The 22,094-nt window shown below is 36.3% G+C and overlaps 1 protein-coding gene across 3 annotated transcripts in view; it reads left to right on the forward strand.

Annotated features, from left to right (window-relative positions):
- LOC308053578 (transcription initiation factor TFIID subunit 4-like) overlaps positions 1-22,094 on the forward strand; it is a 152,414-nt gene that overhangs the window by 92,018 nt on the left and 38,302 nt on the right. For 2 of the 3 annotated variants that reach the window (XM_080364993.1, XM_080364994.1), the window contains exon 14: positions 14,530-14,652. In XM_080364993.1, the coding sequence (XP_080221119.1) occupies positions 14,530-14,652 (123 nt within the window). Of the gene's footprint in view, positions 1-1,706; positions 6,024-14,529; positions 14,653-22,094 lie in introns of those variants that run through there. The other variant, XM_080364995.1, reaches the window with a different exon arrangement.

The raw sequence follows: 22,094 nt of genomic DNA on the forward strand, positions 1-22,094 counted from the left end.
CAATGATGTGTAAGACTTGTGTTTTCAGTTAGTGTTGAAGATTGTTCCTGAATTGGTGGTTAGCTTCTAGTTTTCCGTGGAAATGGTCAGTAAGATGCAAAAGTATGTTACATGTTTGTGCTGAAGAGTGTACGCTGCAGTGTTACAGCTTCCTTAAAACTGGTATCTCTGTATCTGTAGGATTGAGCGAAGCGTATTGAACAACAGTATGATGCAGTTATAGGTGACAGGTTTATTGACTCTGCACAGCCATGTGAAAATGTAAATAAGCAATCTGAAGTACAGAGTAGGCTTCCTTACACTTTTGTGTCCTTTCCCTTCGCAACTAGTAAATCTATTTATATTCAGAACAGACATTTATATTCTTAGAACAGAAATAATGCCATGTAGATTTCTGAAGATGTCTCTTAATCTTGTGCTTTGACTTTCACCCTGTATGGCCAAAAGCTATATTCACATGTTAAGGTGCATGAAAATCTATTAATTTCCCCAAAAGTAAGAATAATTTTTTTAAGAAAAAGAATCTGTCCCGGAATAAGTGCTTGTATCTGGCAAACTTGTCAGACAAGTCAAGCTTTAGGAAGGTGTCAAATACACAAAATGGGAAATTAGACTGAACATAAAAACTGAACTGGGGTGCTAATTGTGTACAGGAAGACAGGAGAGAGGGAGAATGTTCACTTTACTGGAAACATAATAGAAGTGAGATTGGTGAGAATATAGCACATTTTTGTGGTCTGGAGAAGTGAGATGGGTTCCCCAGTATAGGGTACCTGTAGAATACATAGGGATATCTGCTGTGTCTTACTATGACAGGTAATAATTAAGGTGGTTATTGAATATACATTATTACTTCACTGTATGTGCTGCTGTTTAAGTAAAACACTTTCAGCATCCTATTTTGAGGAACAGCAAATTCAGTATTCAGCAAAATTGTTCTCTATTTTAATAATGGTCTGTCATTAGCAGCTGCCGTTTTTTCCTTCTTAAGCAATATGTTCAGGAAATCTGTTGTTTGCTAGGGTGTGTCACAAAACATAAATACAGGATGATTTTTTTCCCTCTCTAAGAATATAAATTGTTCGCATCTTTTAGCTATTTTACCTTTTTAATAATCTAGGTGACCACAAGATAAAGTGATACAGACCTCCAGCTTGCATGGAGAACATCTAAAGAACATGCAGCTATACTAGCTAACCCTGTAAACTTCTCTAATTGAGTCTCAGGTTCAAAACTTGTATGTTGTTTTAGGATGCAGAAGTCAAACAATGCTCTTGAGAATACTAGAGGTGCCTTCTCAGAGGAGAAAGGTAACTTAAGGTCATGAGAGTCTGGCAGAGTTTTCTGAGACCAGTCGTTAATCCCAGTTTTATCAAGGTTTGAGGTCAAGTATTTACATAGAGGCAAAATACACTTCACTATTGAGCTAAACTTCTGTGTGTGTTGCATGCAGTCGTGGTGCTCAGTAGAAGGTGCTGGATTTCAGTAGTACGTGATGCTGTTCTGCTCTGGGTTTTTTTATGTTTTAGATATAGAGCAATTATAATGCATATTTAAATATACATTATGTTATTTAAGACATTATGCATTTTTAGATTTGTCAACTGATGCTTCTCTGAACGTTGCAATATATGATGATTTCTGTGATCTGCTTAGCTATACAGAAGAAATAAATTCCTAAATGTACGTTTCATAAATATCCTCAGGTAATTTTAACCGAGGCATTAAAAATAATTCCTGAGTAAAAAATGCTCATCTGTCCATCTATCTATGTGGAGAGATTCTGGTAAGTACTGAAATCTGAAAATCGACCCCCCTAAATCTGATGGACAAGGAAATGTCTGCCTTAGCAGGCATGCCAACATTCGGGAATGCTGAGAAAATGTGGTAGATTATGTGGCAAATATGAGAATGGTCTGACTGTGTTGTCTGAGAGGTTTTTATTTTTGCCCTGTTTGCCTCTCAGTGTGCATTTTTGCTCCTGTCACTTCTTAAGTATATGCTTGTCATATTCAAAGTATTGCAAATTGAATTCTTCTCTGTCATACAATTGTAGCTCTGGAGTAACTCTATTGACATCAGTAGCAGTATTCAAAACAAACAGAATTTGTCCCTCTGGTATTAGATATAATCTCATATCAAAACATCTCCTGTGGACAATTAGGATTTATTGTTATCAGCTGCATTTAACATTTTTACTTAAATGCAAAATATTTTTAATTATACATATAAAATAATCTGTGTTTATCCTATTTATCTGAAAATCAACTACAAATTTTGTGATTTTGCATTAAATTTCTGGGTTTGTATATTCAGCATATATTTCAAGTCTCCTCGCTTTGATTTTGTTATTTAAGATGCAAGGAAGAATGTAAAGCTTTCTAATGCACTGAATCTGTTTTCACTTTGCAGTAGTTTCACATTTAATTACAGCTGTCTTTGATAATAAATTGTGTGCCACAGTTTGTAATATATTTTATAAAGTGAAGTCCTTTGGTGAGTTGCTTACTGAAACAATAAGCATTTGTGACAGGTTGTTTGCTGAATACTTCCTCTGTGCATATGGCAGATCATAGTTCAGTTGTTAGCAGATTATCCATTGTGCCTTGATGTTAAAAGAGGATACTTTTCAGCCTGTGTTTAAAGCTGTGCTGCACTGTCCTAAGAATGGTTATGTTGAGTGGGATCTAAGAGAAGATAGGGAAAGTTCACATGTACTAAAAGGAAAAAAAAATGAACACAGCAAATAGCTTGTAGTGGTTTTAGCATTCTGCTCGTGATCTCTGATAGTATTGTGAATTTTTCTACTGATTTTAAAACTGCTTTGAAACAGTCAGTTCTATAATAGAATATTCTTCAGATTTATAGCCAAAAAAGAATATTTAAAGGCATGTAGAACCACTATTACTTATGGGCCAGTATTTTAATCCCCTATTTTTAAAACTGGACTGGTCAGAAAAATGAGGGGTTTTTTAGACATCAGTATTTTGAACATCAGTCTTAGAATGTAAGGATATTTTACCCAATTAGAAGAGGAAAGTCAGAAATACTTGTTTTCATGATTATGAGGAAGAGGAACCTGTAATGGGGGGGCATAAGCTGTGGTTTTCCTCACTTACTCTAACGTGCCAAGGAATAGAGAGCAAAGAATATAGTGGAATTTTTCTGTGAAGAATTGTATTCTGCAGTTGGTGACACACATTTTAGACTTGTAATATATTGAAGGATTGTTAAGATCTAAATCAAAGGTTCAATTTGCCATAAATTGAAAGTGAATGAAACCTCCATGTGTTGTTTTGGAGATGGGGAGAATGTGTTTGGGAAAAGCAGAAGGAAGAGTGAAAGATTAAAAATCTTTCACTTGAAAAGATGAATGTAAGGAGGTATATTTTTAGATCATCTCATTTCCTTTTTAATGCAAATCGGCTTCTTTGATTATTCACTTTTATTATTTATTTATTTATCCTTATACAAAACTTAGAAAATATTACATATTGGGAATATAGGCATTTTTATAATGCAATAATAATAGTGCAACTATTGCACTCATTTCATGTGTTGGTGAGAAAGCATTTCAAGAAAAAATATTTTGAATAGAATTAATTTAGGGATTTTTAAAGTGCTAAGCTTAATGTAACTGCAGTTCTTTAAATCAGAAAAACAAGAGAGAAAACAAATAATGCCCCTTAAGCAGATGCTCATTCACGTAGGATAACCACTCTTTGATTTTGGAGAGGTGGTGTGACTTGCAGTTGGAAACCTTGATTTATTGTGTCTTTATTTATATCTGCAATAAATGAGGAATAAGCATAAAACATGAAAAGGAAAATTAGGTATTACTCTAGTTCTCTTACTTTTTGTATTTTATTTACATGAAATATAATTATTTTTTTTAATGGTGTGTTACTGTGCCTTTTGTTGACCATATCTGAACGCCAGGTCTGTCTGCTTGTTTCCATTGGCTTGTCATGTTCACTAATTAGGGAACTGCTGCATGATTCACCTTGTTAATTAGAGGGACTTGCACACAAAGGCCCTTCGGGCAGCGCGAGAGAAGAGCCTAGCACTAGTGCCCTGAGAAAGCTACAGCCTGTGAAGTAATTCTTCTCATCTACCTTCTATTTTTTATTTGAAATGAATAAATCATTGAGATTTTCCTTGTGGAGTGAGAATGCAAGAATTCACATCTTTGTAAGATGTAAATTATATGTGATCAATAGAAGGGGATGACTACTGTATTGTACTTACAAGATTCCCTAATATACTACTTGTCAGTGTATGAAAAATTGCTTGAAATATTTTGTCCCCACACTGTGGTATGTTGTTCCCTTGATCTGCAGGAGAAATGAGCAGTAGCGGGTTTGCTATAGTTAAATCTAAAATAAAAAAGATGTAGATTATTTAAATTTCAAGCTTGTTTTGCATCCCCAGTGGAACTTCCATTTTGCAAGTGAACCCCCAGTACTACCACCACAACTTTTAAGGGGGAGAAGAAGGTGGGTGTCTGGCTATTTTTGTTCCTGATATTGCTCTGCCTCAAATCTCACTTTTGAAAAGAGTAGCATACTCTCTATTTTGTGTATTCTTTAGTTGAATATAGTTTCAGAATAAATTAAAATTGTTTTTGTCATGTCACTTAGACTTGATCAAACCACAATCCAGACTGCAAAAAAGGATATTGCGGTGAAAGTGCACAACCAGTCTCTACACTCCACATTTCCCATCTGTTTATGACACTTCAGAAATTAACTTCAATGCCATTCTCTCTAACTATTTGATTAAAATTACTTATTACAGCCAAATGATTTTTAGTAGATTGCTACGTTTGCCTCATTTCCTCAAATGATGCTGGCAGTTTCAAGATGCAGATTTCCCGTAAGAATATTAGAGGACTGGTGTCAAAATCCGGGCATTTTCTTGTGGAATAATCTAGTTAATAAAGGCTCTTACCAGAATTTCTGATTAACTAGTATTTTAAATGCACTTAAGATTTCCGCTACTCTGAAATTTTGTGGTAGTGGCATATAGGCAGAGAAATTTTACCAAAAAGTAGAAATAATTATATGGGGAAAATGCTTCAGGCTGATTTGAGATTTTATGGTATGACGTACTGTCGCTCTTCACTTCCACAAAGCTGAGATTTTCCTACGTATATCACATCTTCAATTGACTCCATTGATATAGTCAACAAGAACGCACCTTCCCCATGGTTTTGGTACAGTTCTGGTGTACTGGTTCTTAATTACTTCAGCTTTCCTGTATGTACCAGAGGTGGGAATAGAAATAAAAATAACAAAGGGGCCATGCTATGCTATCAGAATTCGTGAGGCATGGAGAAGATAGTGCAGATAAAATTCTTGATCGGAGGCTCATGGTACCAACAAAAAGTTGTAGCAACCATGGAAAGTTTTCACTATCCAAGTAGCTGCTGTATTACTCAGGTACAATGTAAGATTCTTTAAAGGGTATTTTCAAAAATGTTTATTTCAGGGAAACTTCACCATCTGAAAAATAGCGCAGTTGATTCATGATCTAGTACAACCTTTAATACAGTGTTACAGTGGACAGCATAGCCTCTGGGAGTTACTACGTGCACTCCATCTGCAACTGTGGGGAACTGCTAGAAAGCTCAGTTGTGAGGTTCATCTGACCCTCATATTTTCCAGTGCATGATTTTAAAAAAGCAAAGCAAATTTTCTGACTTCTCATAGTTGAGTTAGCTCCCACTATACCAGTGTTTCTGTCAGACTTGCCTAACTAAAACCACGGCTCAACAAGTTTGCGTCCTTTTGTAACTAGTCTGTCACTCTAGACATAACTGTCATTTGTACAGGTTTTCACTGCATTTTATATTCCCTAATCTTCATTAAAGCATCTGTTTTGGGGCCTTCACATAGTGTCTCACATCAGGGGAGAAAGGAGAACATCCTAGAAATCTTGGGAGGATCGTAAACCCCACTTACATTGTCAGAGGGCCTGGGAAGAGATCTTATCCAGTCTTTCTCACCAGTGCCCCAAGAGTGAGGATAAAATAACAGATCTTAGGGAAATTTTTGCAGAACTTCTTCTGATCCTATGGCAAGTTACTGGCATCCAGAAAAGTTGCCAGGTCTAGTAATGCTGATCCTGACACATGTCTGTGCCTCAGAAACCATTTGCTCGAATGATCTGGATTTGGCTCGCAAATCTACCAAACACTATTATGGGACCTAAGAAATATAAAGGCTTAAAATAGGCATCTCTCCAGCTTAGAAGAGCCTGGAACTGGTGCGACTGGAGGGAAGTTGTTTGAGGAACAGTATAGCTAAAACCAGACAAAATATGCTGGAGCTCCAACAACAGATTTTGAGGATTGAAGAAATGTAATGATTATGGTTACTGAAAGGACAAAAAAATCCATTGTTACAGAATCTTCAGAGGAATTGGAGGGATATGTTTCTAAAAAAAGTTGTTATGCTTTGTATTACTACAGATAGGAATATGTGGCTTGAGATGATCGGGCAGTTGCAGAAATGAATGATTTTAAGTTAAACCAAAATAGTGCATTGTATTTGGAAAATCAGAAGGGCAACCAACCAAGAAAATACAGAATTAACGAAAAGAAGTTCATAGACACCCATACAGAGCGTTAGTTGATTAAGGGGACTAGTGGAGTAGGAACGTCAAACTGTTTGGGGAATAAAATAGTACTAGGGACAAAGTCTATTAAAAAAACCCCAAGATTTTAAAAAATCACTTTCAAAATTTGTCATTTTTCTGATTTTTTTGTAAGCTATGAGTAAGCTTTTGAAGAGACTTCCAAGAAAATTAAATCTCCAAGTGTGAATATATATATGAATCAGTTCAGACAGCATGTGGTCTTGAGTAGTAAGGAGATAAAATTGTAGGTTTGCTGATGATTATTTTAAAAATCACATTTAGCTAGGTAATGTACATGTCTGGAGAAAACTACAATTAAGGCTTTTTCTCAGGGAAAAAACAAAAATGAAAGGCAGGATGCACCTGGCATTCTCTATAACCAGAAGTTCAGTGTAGATTATGTTGAAAGTAATTGGGCGAATGTTAATGGAAAATTTGAGTAAACTTCAGAAACATAATGAAATTAGATGTAGTAAACACAAATGTCTATTGTAGGAAAGACACTTGGTCAAAAGTACCCTAGTTAGGGTTCCAGAACAGTATTGAGATGCTCATTATTTTGAGAAACATTCATCTTGGGGGGCTGAGATGTTCCCAGCTTAGTCTTTGCCCAGGGTGATTTTTTTCAAACACTGTGCAATAATTTTTGACTCTTGTTAAAAGCGTTTGAGAAAGAAAAAAGAAAAAGAGAAAGAGAGGGAAAAAAACCAACACACACCTTTTTCAGTAAAGTAAAATCTTGATCTACTTCAAATAGATGTACAGCCATTGCAAGTGAATGATTGCAGCTTGTACCAAGTTGTGGGAGAACACTTGCGGAGAAGCAGCATGCAGCTTCGTATTGAAGAAAACCAGATATAATTTGGCAGAGCAGTGCATGTTTAAAAGTCTAACAAAGTGTGTTCAGTGTGTGATTTCCTATTACACATGTAAAATTTCTCTGGTGGTGTACTGTTACAGTGACACCCCTAAACGTTAGCTACTTTGGCCCAGTTCCTTACCAGCCAGCGTGCTGCTGCTGTAGGAGTCCTGCTGACCTTTAGAGACTTCAGTAATGCAAAAGAGAGGTAGGAGCATGGCATGGGCGTTCTGCAGACATTATCAGTTTTTCAAGACTCTCTCTCTGAAGTTCAGTGATGTACCAATCCTTCTTGATCATTGTCCCTGGACTTGTTGAGGTTACTGCCAGCATTTTAAATGAGTTTCATTTTTTAATTGCACCTTCTGTTGTGGGCATCTTAGGACGTGTGTAATGGTGCCACATTTCAAGTTCTCCTCAGCAAAAAAGATGTTTTTCCAGGGGGTGTAATCACTGTCTGAGACTGATAGATCTATGTTGCAGAACCATCAATTAAGACAAGCTTTTCCCAGCATATGACCCTGTTATCAGGAATTAAGCCATCCATCGCAAACAGAATTAGGAGGGATCTCCATTGATGCCTATTGGCTAGAAATCAATGCTGAAATCATTGTTTATATGATCTTGCTTTCATCAAACGTTTCTGCCATTTAGCACTCTCCCTTGCCAATTTCCTGTTTGGTGCTCGTTCCCAGTCGTCTTCATTCCTGATTGCAGTTTACAGTCTTGTCGATATTTATCGCTTCTGTTGTGCTGTTAGCCTCTTCTCTGTCCTCTGTTCTTTTCTTAGGTGGTATTTCTGTACTATGTTGGGAGCTGTAAGTAGCCAAAATCTAGTTCTTTGTGTGCTGAGTTGGCTCTGTGACCACATAAACTTACAAGTCAACATCTATTCCCTTATCAAATCCTGTATTGACAGCATCTAAGCATACTCGATTACTTCCTCAAGCTCTTTCTTCTTCTTTATCTTTACAATCATCTCTGTGTCTCTGTCACTGAGTTATTTTCCTTTCAGGCCAAAAAATATTCCTCCTTTCTGCCTGTACATAGAAATCTCCTTGACCTTTCTCTCGTGGGATGCCACTCCCTTTTCTCCCTTTTATTTTTCAAGGTATTTATATGTAGTTTTGAATTGTTAAGTGTTCCACTTGTCAGCCTATTTTCTGTTCACATTGAAGGAAATTTCTCTTAGTCCAGTTCTTAGCTGCAGCTCAGGCCCATATTTCATCTGTATCTCTGCTTTAAACAAAGCTAATTTCAGTTCATTTAGGGTTTGCCCTCCATTTGGACCACATTTTGTCGCCTTTTCAAGATGCTTTTTCTCGTGCTTTTGAACAAGTCCTGTCTATCCGATGAGTAGTGCAGTGCCTCATTTGCTGCTTGACATTCCCGTTTCCTGTGGATTCAGGTGAGCAGGCAGGATTGGAATGTTGGCATAGCTGATGTTAACAGACTTTTATGCTCACTGAAGAGGAATAATCCTCAATTGACAGTACAGATCACAGCCACTGCTAGGCCATTTAATTTTCTGGGTTGGAGAAGGTGTTCAACTTGAGATCTGTAGTTGTTCATAACAGGCATCCAGCATTTATTTGTTGACAGTTGTCTTTCCAGACAAAATGCATAACTTGAACAAATCCATAGAATTTATTCCTCCAGCCTAACTTTCTTGAATTCACTCTTGGTTTAGTTGCTTTTGTTGAAAAGTGGGAAATAATCTTCACTGTTCTCTGTGGTTATTATGATACTAGTTAGAGTAATGGATGGGGGATTTAGTTCTTAAATCTTGAAAATGAAACCATACTCATTCATGAAACAGTCGGTATCTTCCAGTTGTGTGGACTGTCACAATGGCCAGTGGAAGTAGAAATCTAAAAAGAAAAAAAAAAATTCACTGAGCATATATTCACACTGTGTATTTATTTGTTAGTGTCTCAATGACTGTTTTCACAATGGCTGGTAGTGCAGAAAAGTCTTAAAGTGAAAAAGGCTTAAAGTGAATGCTTGGTTTCTTGGTTGCGAAATTATTTGCAAAGCATGTTTTGAATAAATACATTCTTGGTTTTCAGAAATTATTAAATCTAGATTTTAAGATCTAATGTTGATACACCAGATAGATGTATGGATGTCGTCTTTGTGGCATATGGCTTGTGGCACTTCCTTCTGAAATACCTAAATGTATCATAACAAATAATGATTTAAGGAAAACAAACTACTATTTTAGCACCTCTGTTAGCTTTACTTTATTAAAATAGTGAAGTAGTGTTCTTTCTGTGGTTTTAATATAATGCCACCATCACAAAGAAGAAAATTTAATTGTATGAAATAATATTGGTGCTTAATTCTTACACTGTACTTTTTCATCAAAGGGTTCTCTTTAACTTAAAGTTGTCATTAAGTAACCAAATACCTCTCCGTAAGTAAATGGCATGCTAAAAATAAATCGGGATCAGATAAGGAGCAAGGAATGGCATCTTATTTGTAAGCTTTTTCTTGTATAACACACTGGAATATTTGTGTGTGGTTTAGATAAATATTTTGACTTTCAAAAAAGTTAATTGTTGTTGATTAGTGTGGTTCTGAATGACGCAGTGCTTCCTTCCCAAAGAGCCAAAAGTTTAATATGCTTTTGATAAATATATTGGTATCAATTGTGATGAAGGCAAGTTAAAGAATGATATTGCGTCAACAGTCCAGTATGAAAATGAGAGTGTGAATGAATGCAGCTGTCAAACAATTGTGTCTTGTTGGTTGATGTAGTGAGTTAGATTTGTATCTGCTACATCATGTTAATAAACAGGAAATGTATTTGTTTTATCAGGATGTATAGATGTTAACAGGTGCGTCATTTGTTTAAATATCCAGAAATTATTAACTGCCTTGGTTAGAAGATAAACTGTATTGTAATACCAGGCTGTTCTGTTACTTTAAAATATAATTGAGTTTGTAAAGTAAGAGGCTTAAGTAGCTTTAGTTTCACAGGTACTTTTAAGAGTAATTTCAGAGCATTGAAGATAGCTACATTTAATTCACATTGTTCTTAATGCTGAGAATTCAGAGAGTGATTACTTTGGAACTATGTATGCAAAACTGGTTGTAAAGTCATTTCCACTTGACCTAGAGAATATGGTGCAAGAGTGTACTGGGGAGAAGAGCCTCCACTGGTCAGGGATGTGCATTTGGCAGCTGGTGGTACAAGAGGTATTTCTTGAAAGCAATCTCTGTTGACACCAAAGCAGAGTAATTAAACGTACATTAATTGCACAACTCCCACAAAACTGTTTGGCTATTCCTAATCTTCTTGCAAGATACCTGCAATAACCATATCAAGTTTTATGACTATTCAAAACAGCTTGTATCTCTGTGGCATTAATTTTTGAAAGCTCCTGTTCAATCAGATGTTAGCAGCCACATTGCAAGTGCAAATGTCTTTATGAAAGGTAGTGTCCCCTTCTTTTGAACCAAAGGCAAGACACTGCTGTGGTGAGTTTTTTTGGACAAAAATTATGATTGGGGATAGTACTTTTAATGAGTCAGATGATAAGGTAGGAAAGAGACTGGTACAGATAATCTGATGTAGTGTATGAAAAACCAGAAGTATGTGACTTGGAGATGGAAAGAAGAGGAAGTTGGAACAGGGGTATGAAGAAGCCAACAATGGTGGTTAGGCTGCTCCGGGATGTTAAATGACATCCAGGAATCTTGTCAAATGTCTTGATAGTTAAGTATTCATAACTACAAAGATGTTTTATTGTAAACAAATTGATAGTTAATAGTGTGTGTACAAAGATATTCCCTTAAGCCAACTGACATACACTAACCGCTGCAAGATGAAGGCGTCTCTTCGTAATCAGTATCAGGATTGTAATTTTTTTAATTATTTTAAAATATAATTTTATGGTGCTCTGCCTTCAGATGAGCTTTGGAAGAAAAAAAACACCAGTTATAATTAATTTCTAAAAGACTGATGAGAATTTGTGTAATTCAGTATCTGTCGAGTGTTTCAGCGCTTCAGCCCTTGTTTTATAACACGTCAGGATACTGTGGTCTTACTGGTGATGCATGTGTTTGATCTGTTTTGTATTTTTTGACCAACATTCATTAAGGTTTGCATACGAAGGTTGTTCTTTTCTGCTGTAGTGTCTCAAGGTGTGTACTGTAAAACCAGTGACAGAACCTATATTGTGTTTTTGTACCTGGCAGCACGTTCCTTATTTGTGTTACAGTAGTGTCTATTAGTCCCACAGGGGCTAGGCTGTAAGTAAGGCATGTAGTAGAGGAGGATCCATGTCTGGAGAGCTTATGGGCTAAACAGACAAGCTGCATGAAGCAGGGTGAGAGGCACAGGCAGGGAAGCGAAGGGAAAGGTCTTGCCAGTATTTGCCCGGTGTCAGTAGAGCAGCGCCCAGTGCCTTTGGCTCTGCCTGCCGAGCCAGGTGTCCTGTCACGCACCGAATTACAGGTAGTTGAAAATGTTGTGCATTTGTTTGGGCAGTCAGTGCTAGGCTACCAAAGAATATTAATTCTTGTGAAAAATTAATATGTGATATCAAGTACTATCTTGAGCTCTTCTCACTGAATAAAAAAAAAGGGCCAAGAACCTGAGGAAGAAACGAGTGCAAACCCTTCTGCAGAGTCCGGAATCTATTCCATGTGTTCTTGGTAAAACAGTATCAGACACTGTGCAGGTTTCGAAGGGAGAGCAGGATTTCTTCCATTATGTGGGGTTTAGAGAAATGACATGTTTTGCTTTATAATTTGCATTTTGCAATAATAAAAAAATACTGAATTATAGTTGTTAGAGCAACTTCTCAGAGGTACTGTGTGCTTCTATTACGTGTTGAAACAATCACTGTGTATTGCAGTACAGGTAGTACAAGGAGTCAAGTAAGTATTAGCTTACTGTTGGTTTGGAAATGGTGACTTTGGATAATAACCTTTGCGTGGTACCAGTTATCTATCAGACTGTATTTCTGACCTGCACCTCCCAGGAAACGAATACTTATTCCAGTGCAAAATTTTTTATTCTGTGAAGCTATCCACTTTACAACTTCGTCTGGGATCACTCTAAGCCAGTTGGCCCTTGCTTAAATATTCATCAGACTTCTGATAATTGTGATAACCCTTATAGGCTGGCAAGCATGGCAAATTAGCAAAAAGATGATTGATCTTTTTTTATATGCAGTTTTATCTTCAACCTTTCCTGGATATATGTTATACTATAGTAATAATTTCTTCTCTAAGGTATTTGCCAGTATCTGGATTTGCACATCTATTTACAGTTGCCTTGAAGCCTCATAATTACAATACAGCTGAAATGTCCATTTTCTTTCCCTGACTACAAATAGGGATCAATCGAATTTTAAATGACTGCTTACGGGCTAGCTTCCGATCATGACCTTTGTAAATGATTAGAGCTCACCACTGTTGCTATCTACCTTGAAAGGGTAAGCGGGCAGGTCTGTCTAACTGGCATTTAATCTGGAAGAGAGCCAAAGATATTTGAGCTAAAAACCTAATATGAGTTGGCAAAGAGAAGTATGTATAGACCTTTGCACTATTATTTGGATATTTTTCCACATTTCTTTTTTGTATTTAGGAGATTCTTGTATCCTGTAGAAAAATGAGATGTGTATTTGTAGATAATGTTATATTGAAGTTATGATAATAAGTAGAGTTACAAAACACATGCCATAAAAATATGAAAAATGGGGTTTCAAACTCTAACTGTACTGAATTTGCTTTTTCTGAAAAAATGAGAACATGTTGTGATGCTAAACGAATAAACCTGGAAAATGCACTAATTAGGATGCATGAAGCAGGCCTGCTTTTTCTAGGCAGAAGTGAATGGAGAAAAGATACCAATGGAGAAAAGATACCATACATCGGTACTTGTGTTGTTTAAACCTCCTTTCCTTTTAACATTGGCCTGGATAGTTCAGGCCCTGCTTGTAAGTGCAGCTCACGTAAGTAACGGCAGAGACACTTCTATCTAAACTCGTCAGTTTGGTTTTATTTTAATGAAGAATTCTGCCTGTATCATACAATGTTTTTATTAGCCCTACCGAATTTCTTGAGAAGTAGCATTGTGTGTGTTTCTGTTGAAGTGGAAACAAGTATGACATCAACGGGATTAGAAAACAACCACTTCCTCTGAATTTATTGAAGGATTTTGCAAACCCAAAGTTTTGAAATAAAAAAAAATTATTATTAAGAGCTATAAATACTTTTCTCTAATTAAAATCATATGCTGCATTACCTAATCAATTATTCTTGTGTAGAATTGATGATGAGAATGTGTATTAAAGTAGTATAGTATTGTTCATGGGAATATGTCTCTTATTAACTCTCTAAAAGGATTACAGTTTATAATGAATAGGCAGTCTTACCTCTTCATCATGTGGTGGCCAGAGTATTTTTCTTTATTTTCTGTAGTGTGGTACATAACGCAGCTGGCAGGTTTTTTTCTTAGCGTGAAACTAGTCCAATGTGTTGTTACTGAAAGACCAATGCCAGAAAGCAGTTATGAATTTGGTTTGTAGGGGGCTTTTGTCAGCATTAACTTCAGCTAACATTTAGGTAGTGATGTTTTATTAATTTAGATATGATTATTTTTGGAAGCAAATACCAAGTATATTTGAAATATTCAAAGTAAATGAAAGAAAGTGTTTGAGGTTTTTTGGGGATTTGAATTGGTATTTACACTCTTCATATCAGTCTTAAACTAGAGGTGTGTAGGGATAGTATAGTACTTATGGGCTAAGGCAGTTCTTAAGGGTAAGGGTAGTTTTCCAAAACAGTTACTTGGAAGCAGAAATCCTGTGGGAATTCAAGAGAACTTCTCTATCTTCATTATTACTCCACTGCAAGGCTGCATACTTGAGCTGCTAAAATGGTATTTCTAGGAACAGCGAAGTACTGTTGGGGATTGCTCATGTGTGACTTTCACCTCGTGCTTGCATGTCTGAGAACAACTTTTTGAAGTGACAACAGCTTAAAAACTAAATAGAGGTTTTTTCTCTCTCTAATAGATGCAACAACAAGAACTTGCACAAATGAGGCAGAGGGATGCCAATCTAACTGCATTGGCAGCTATCGGTCCCCGGAAGAAACGGAAGCTCGATTCGCCTGGACTGCTTACCGTAGGAGGAGAGGTACATGTCTATACACAGACTAAGAGAAATTATTATTTCAAAATCTGGTAGGAATAACTAGAGATGCTACATGCTGATAATTTCAGTGAACTGTGTAACTTGGAAAAGGTGATTTAAATGACTAAATTAGGATTGTGAGTCCAGTTTATCTTGCTGCAGTTAAAATGACATCTTCTCTTAGTTGTATTTGCAAGTGTGAACTTTCAGCAGATAACTAAAGAGTATTCTAAAAATAAGCTAATTGTGGTGTGGGTCTCTCCTTTGAACTGTTCACTGCTTTTATACTGGTTTTCTCCTCGACATAACCCAAAGAAAAACAGAAAAAACAGTAAGGCATGAAGGAATATCCAGAAAAACATAACTGTAGTCTTGCTTACAGTTTGGACCAAGAGCTTGTAGTAATACCAGTAAGTGTGGTTTTGTAACAAAAATGTGTTAAAGCTTTTTATGGAATGGCTGGTTGTCCACTGCAACTGCAAAGATGTGTTTGTAATCATGCTAAATTTTATGATAATTTCAATAAGAATACTGTGCTCTAGAAATAGAATTGGATTTGTTAGCATGATTCTCCTGTTATCTTAAGTGGAGAAGTAGCTATACTACACGGTGGAATGCAAAATCGTCAAAAGCATGAGATATATATATTAACCAAGGTGGAGAACCAGGGTAACATGGTTGTATTACCTTGCATAACTCTGTAAGAGTACTGTGGTGTTTAGTATGGATATAATAGTTGGGCTTCTTTTGTTTCTCCTAAATATGCCTACACTTTAGGAGTCAAAGTAATTCTCCCCATTATATGTGTGTTCTGAAGAAAATGCAAACATTTTGTTTTTACTAACTAACAGTTTTGGCTCAGAAATTTGACTGTCTAAATGCAGGGCATTTCCAAAGGCCTTTTTGTTTCCCATTTTGGATCGCTTTTATCTGACTTTTCTCTCTTTTCATGTGCTAAGATTAGTGCTAAGGAATTAGCTGAGCTAGGAACAGAAGTGGGTCTTGTTTATAGTCTAAAGTTGACTTATAACTTCGGATATGTCAGAGGTGTTGCCATTTTCTGGTCAAATTGGTTTCAGACCAAGGAAGCTTCCTGGGTTTTGTGTTTTCCTGTTACATTACCTTCCTTTCAGTCTCCCTCCTTGTCTTAAATACAGTAAAAAATCTGTTCTCCTTCATATGCGTCTGTAAGAAATCCTGCAGCAACAGGCCAAAAGAAGCTTTCATTAGAAGCTCAACTGTATAGCAATAGCTTTGGCTTTCACACCAAATTAATTTAAAAATACTTTGAACCTTCTAATAATGCATGGATCCCTTCAGATTTTAACAAATGTACATTCCCTGCTTGTCTTTTCTTGACCAAAGGAATATTTTCTTCTAAGTATCAGAATTTAATTTTCATTGTGTATTGCCGCTTTTAAAAAAAAGGATCCTTTTGTAAGCTTTTGTAGTTTGATGAACCGAACCATGGCCACCTTCAATGAAACATTTTATTCAGAGCTATATGTCTACCTGGATTATGGTGAACAGCTCCCCTTTCTCTCTCTCTCAGCTCCTTACTCTCCTGGTATAGTGCTTCAAGGAGACATGAAAGTCTGGGGCAAATTTCAAAGACTTCTGAAAATTTTTCCTTCCTTTTGTTGGTCCCCTAGCCCAAGTTTTGCTGAACTTGTATTATTCAGTTGACAAATTATCCTTGAAGTTTTTGCCGATATGTGCATTTCCTGGAGCCATGAATTGTGTGGCTCTTCTGCCAGTTCAGACTGAATTGCTCCCATCCCTCTCCTAGCTTCTAACCATCCTGGCCAACTCACATTGGTGCCTGGCTGCAAGCTGGTTTCAAGGACTTGGATACTGTATCTGGATTATTCAATGTCTGTTCTGGGGATAGGATCTAAGGTATTGTAGAAGCTGTGTCATGCAAGTTGGCTGCTAGAAACTCCCTCTGTTACTCTTCTGAGCTACTTATTAGGGCAGCTATACAGAAGTACACTAAGAAATGTTTCACTAAAAAGGTACTGGAAATTTGCATTGTTTGCCTGAGACATGTGATTTCTCTTCTTTGGATTTGTGGAGATTATAAACAACACAGAAAACTATTATAAGACTATGTCCTGTCTTGCAGACATCCCTTTAGCCCAATTCCACCTCCAGATGTTTGATTTCCACTATGGTCTATGACCCTCTGATTTCTCCAAGCAATTTCTAAGCTTCTTAAGTCCTTGCTGCTGATAATCTGTGTTTCCAAGGTCTGACTTGGCAAGAGCTTTCTTGGCCTGCCCTGTTTTTTTGGTGTTGGGTTTTTTGGTTTTTTTTGTCATGACATCCAGTTTTTGTCATTGAAGTTGCTGGTTTCCTCGTTAATCTTTTTGGCATATATGTCTGCTTTTGTTGCAGCTGGGACACTGCATGTTTGCTGATCCAAAGATACATCATTTACAAATCATCCCACCCCTGCATGTTGCTTTTTTTTTTTCCTTTCCTGAACTAACTCTTCTTGATACTTAGTTGCGTTGGCCATTTTTTCAATGAGAAGTGTTGGATTTCAATCCAACTTCTTGGTTCAACAGAAATACTAGCTCATAATTTCTCTTTGGAAATTGGATCTTTTTAATAATACCCTTTTGATCTGAGCAGGAGGTCAATTCAGGGAGTAGTGATGGTTATTTTCCTTAAGAGAAAAAGTTGATGGAAAAGCTTAGTGTTTCTGTGATCAAGTACTGTTTGTTGTATACAGAGAAACAGCTCTTATACAGCTTTCATAAATGTGAAAAAGCTTGTGCTTGTAATTGCAAATATTTTTCCGCCAGCACTTTGTTCAAGAGTGTTTTCTTTAAACTTGTTCTCTGTCTCACATTGCCAGGGCTTATTTGGACTTCTTTGCTTGTTTTCAAGCCATAGCTGAATCGACTTTTTTTCAGATGGCAGGATTAGCTTAAGTTATCAAGGCCAAGCCCACATTTGCCTCTTCTGTACTGGTATGGCTGGGGTTTTATATTACTTTTACTTTGGCAGAGGGAAAATGAGCAGTTTTGGAATTACGTTATTTTTGCATTGTATATGTTCTTTGATTTGCTCCTCCATGGAGCCATATAAAAAAATCCTTTCCAAAAAATTTGAAAACATATTTTATAGAAAAGTGGATGAGCAGGCACTAGACATCCTCAAATAATATTTCCACCAAATGTGTAGCTGATTTTCAGACTGAGATTACACAGTAGCCTGAGCTAATCTGACTGTGATCACTATGCCAATCCCTAGTAGTGCATTCCTGCCACTACCCTGTCGCTGGCTCTGGCTCTTGTTGTACCTGTTGTGCAGTACCCTGTGCTAACCATTCCATTTGACAGATTGGCAGACAACTAACCTAACAACAACAAAAAGTGAGTAGTTTCAGTTTAGCGTGTTGAAGTAGTTTGGCCTAGAGCCTGGTGAGCACTGGAAAAGGAACTTACAAGGAAGAGACAGCAAACTTGAGATCACCTGCTCTTCATTTGCTTTCCTTTTAGTACCTTTCTTGTCGTCTTGTATTTTAGATAATCTGCTAGAAACACAGCTTCCTCTGTAGCAGCCGACAGCTCATCAGTAATTCAGCCTGCTTATTATTATAATGTGGTTTAGATCAAGAGGGAAAGAGAAGGGGTAAAGAGAAATCAGATACCTTTGGAAGAATTCAGCTTCTCTGCCTTGCAGAGTTGAAAATACTGCCTTTGCAGAATTTTATAGGATTTTTTTTTCATTTATTTAATGATACTAGACAAAATTATTGGATATCTTTAAAAATTACTGCTTTTTGGAATTTAATACATGATTATCAAGTTCGGTGCTTAGTAATCCTGAACGATGTTGTGCATTTAGCAGCAGTACTGTCTAATTCTTATTGCTGTGTGGGTCTTGATAGTGCTTGTATCGGTACACAGCAGTAGATGACAAAGATAGGATGATGGATGACATATACAGGAAAGGGAAGACAGCAAACATTTAAGGTCTTTAGTCCATATCCTTAAGCACGTCTAATGTCAGATTAAAAGTAATAAATTCTGTGTTGCTTTTGTTTATCTTAAGGATTTTGAATCTATTCAGTTCACATTTTCAAACTTTTTTCTTGAATTGCAAGTCTTTTAAGAATTAGGATTAAAAATTGTTTTTGTTTGTGAAATAGATATTTTTATGTAACTTTAAGAGTTAAAGCTTTAAGAAAAACCATTCGACGCTACAAGACTTGGTCAGGTAGCTTTACAAGTTAAATATTTGTAGTGCTAAGGTGGCATGAATGCAGAATTTGCGTATTGCAAAGTCGCTCATTTTTTACTATGGAATTAAAGTGTAGAGGTTAAATGTAAGTATTTTTCTGTATTTGATAATAATAATAATTAAATAATTTGGCTTTCCATCAAGACCTATGGCTAGTATCCCAAAATACATAAATATAGAGTATATGTTTGAAATATCTGAGGGTATAATTTGTTTAAATATCAAGTGAAAGCCCTCTCCTGGTACTTGCTGGCACAGATGGTTTTTGAATACTGAGCTTCCAAAGGCAGCTTCAGGGCTAGTTCAGTGAATCACCGCTTATAGAAGACAGTCATTTTAGGGATAAGGAAAAAACCTCTTTCTCACATAGTGGAAGAGCAGTCATCTTAAGAATATTCAACAAATTATCCTAAACGCCATGGTCCAAAATTTGCAGAACCATATGTTAGGCCAGCGCTCAAGGGAGATCTGATACTTCGTGTCTTCTCTTATCCACTGTATTCCAGCCATTATATTAGTCAAGAAAGATAATATTCTGGCAGACCTGGAAAGTCCCAGAACTACTACAGTAAAAACAGGGATGTTTTGTGTAGAGAAAAGCTAATTACTAAAGTGATTGTGAAATGTATTTTGGGTACAAGGCAGCACATTCTTTAATTAAATTCATCTTTTAGATGGTATAATTTGAGCATTTTAAAGCTGTTTTCATGTTAAGGTTTTGTATAAAGCATGATTAAGATTCTGGTCTGAGACTTGGAAATCTGTGTTATACCAGAGAATTCCAAATGCAGACATAGAAAAGTTACTTAATATTCCTCTCTAGCAGATCTTTATGCTACTAGTAGTTCCTAATTTCTGTGTGGAAATGTAAGGATGAATTCATTATTATATGGGGAAGCACTTGGGTGCTGTGACATATTTGGAAAGAAGTACTTTTGGCTACAATATTTTTTAGTTATCCAGGACTGAATGTGAATAACTTGTTTGTACGCGTTACAGCTGCCATTCTCGCTTTCTGCTTGGGTTATTCATAGACATTTCAGCAACCCCTGCAATTATTCCTCAAATCCTTTGTTAATATTTTAACAATATTAAAAAGACATCAGGATACTAGGTAATTTTCTCTTTGGAATGTGTCAGACGTGATATAAAAGTATGATGGAGCTGTCTCCTTGGAAAACCTTGTTTCCTTCCTTTCTTGCACTTTTAGAACAAAAATAGATGTATAGTGTGTCTTGCAGAAGGCTTTGTTATGGAAGGGTGGTACACTGGGTTCTCTCCAAAGTGTCTACTCAAGGAATATCTTGCAGAGTTAGAAGTTCATGAATCAGCCAACATAACTGTGAGGCATAACGGCTTCTGACGGATCTGAAATAATTAGAACCAATGAATAGTCTTTTATTTTGGGGAAAACCAACAGTCAGTGGGATTGCCATGCTCTGAGCAAATCTCTAGGCTATTCCCTCACCTTTTTGGAACTAAAACAATTGTATTCCATCCACTTTCAAAGATCCTTGGAATGACTTGTTCTACAACTCAAGTCTCAGCTTGGTCTTCATACTGTATAGCTGGCTCTTGATACATTACTTTTTGTTTTAAGTGGTCAAGATATGTTTAGAAACCACTGGAATCTACAAATCCTTTACACTGGTTAAGCTTGAATTATATGAAAGCAGATACAATAGACCAGAACGGCTTTTGCAAGTGTTAATGGATCAAGAAGGTAAAGCTTGCTTTTTGTGCTTTTAAACCTGTAGATTAACAGCAGAACAGGAGGAATTTTTATGATTTATTCTATCATTGCCTTTTCAAGCACTCTTTGCTCCATGTGTTGCTGACATGATAGAATGCGGTGGTTGTCTCAGACGTGTTTTGGTGTATTGCTGCTGACAGTTATAATTTCATTTGAGGTATCCCAAAACGATCAGTTAAATATATGGGTTTGAATTTTCAAGGAGACAAAAATCAAGGAATCTGTCCTTATAATTTTTTAATGGAATTACATGGATATTACTTTATGAATCTTGGAAAATCTCAGATTTAGCTTCAGCTTCTCTGACTTGTTTTACTTCCTGTTTTCAAAAGTCAAATAAATACTAAAGTAGTTCAGAAGTTAATATCTATTTGAAAAATCAGTCTTATGGAAGATTGTATAGATGGCCTCCTAATTAACAATTGCACCTATTTTTCTTATTCTTAAATAAATAAGAATTCAATTTAAAAATAAATTGCCCCAATGATTAATTTATGTTTTTAATAATTCCGTTTCAAACTGTGTTAGCCCACGATGAACACGTTCTATTTTTTTGTAATTCTAGTTTTATTTTATGAAACAAGATTTGTGAACATTAATGCATTTTATAGACTTAGCAGTAGAAAGTAGGAAGGCATTAAAGATGATGTGTAATGCTATGTTTACGGTGATGATTAATAATTCTAACTTGGAGTGAATGTATAGAAATACATTTCTGTGCCTGTTGCAGACAAGCAGGAATACAGACAGTGAGTCAGGAGGCAGTAGAACAATTTTGCATGGATCTCAGTTGACAGGAGGAAAAAGCCAGGCAGCAATGCAAGAAAATAGAAAGTGGCTCTGTGCCAGCAAAAACATTCCTTTTTTCTAGTAGAACAGGTTTGCATACTGCATGTATTCCTTTGATCTATGTAACACAAAATATTCTGACAGAGGTTCAATGATATTAATCATTTTTTCCTCATTGGCCAAGACAAATTTGATTTTTACTTCATTTGGAGATGGAAACGGTAGTTGATCCCACCTGACTGCATGTTGATCTAGCACACAGAAGGAGACCATCAGAGCATTTCTTTTTCTGCTTTTCAAAGGTTTCTTACTGGAGTCTTAAGTAATGTTTTGTTTGTTTAAAAAGGAAGAAAAATTACTGCATTTTTAAAAAAGAAAATAATTCTATCAATGTGGTAATGTTAAATACAATCTTTTTATTTATGAGTACTTTATAAATATAGTGTGTGCAGCTTATTAACATGGAAAATGAGAACTTGGCAAAATTACTTCTGAGTAGTTAATAGTTCATCCATTATTTGTCAATCCCTATAGAGGTCTGCTGCTGTTACTGTGAAAGAGTATTGGTTTTCTTTTGCAAAAGGGAGCTACCTTGAGGATTTGTGGGGACAAAGAGGGTATGTGAGCTTGCTTTTTGGTTTTTCTTCGG

Source organism: Falco punctatus (assembly GCF_963210335.1).
Source record: "Falco punctatus genome assembly, chromosome: 14".
In the NCBI taxonomy this organism is placed as follows: Eukaryota; Metazoa; Chordata; class Aves; order Falconiformes; family Falconidae; genus Falco; species Falco punctatus.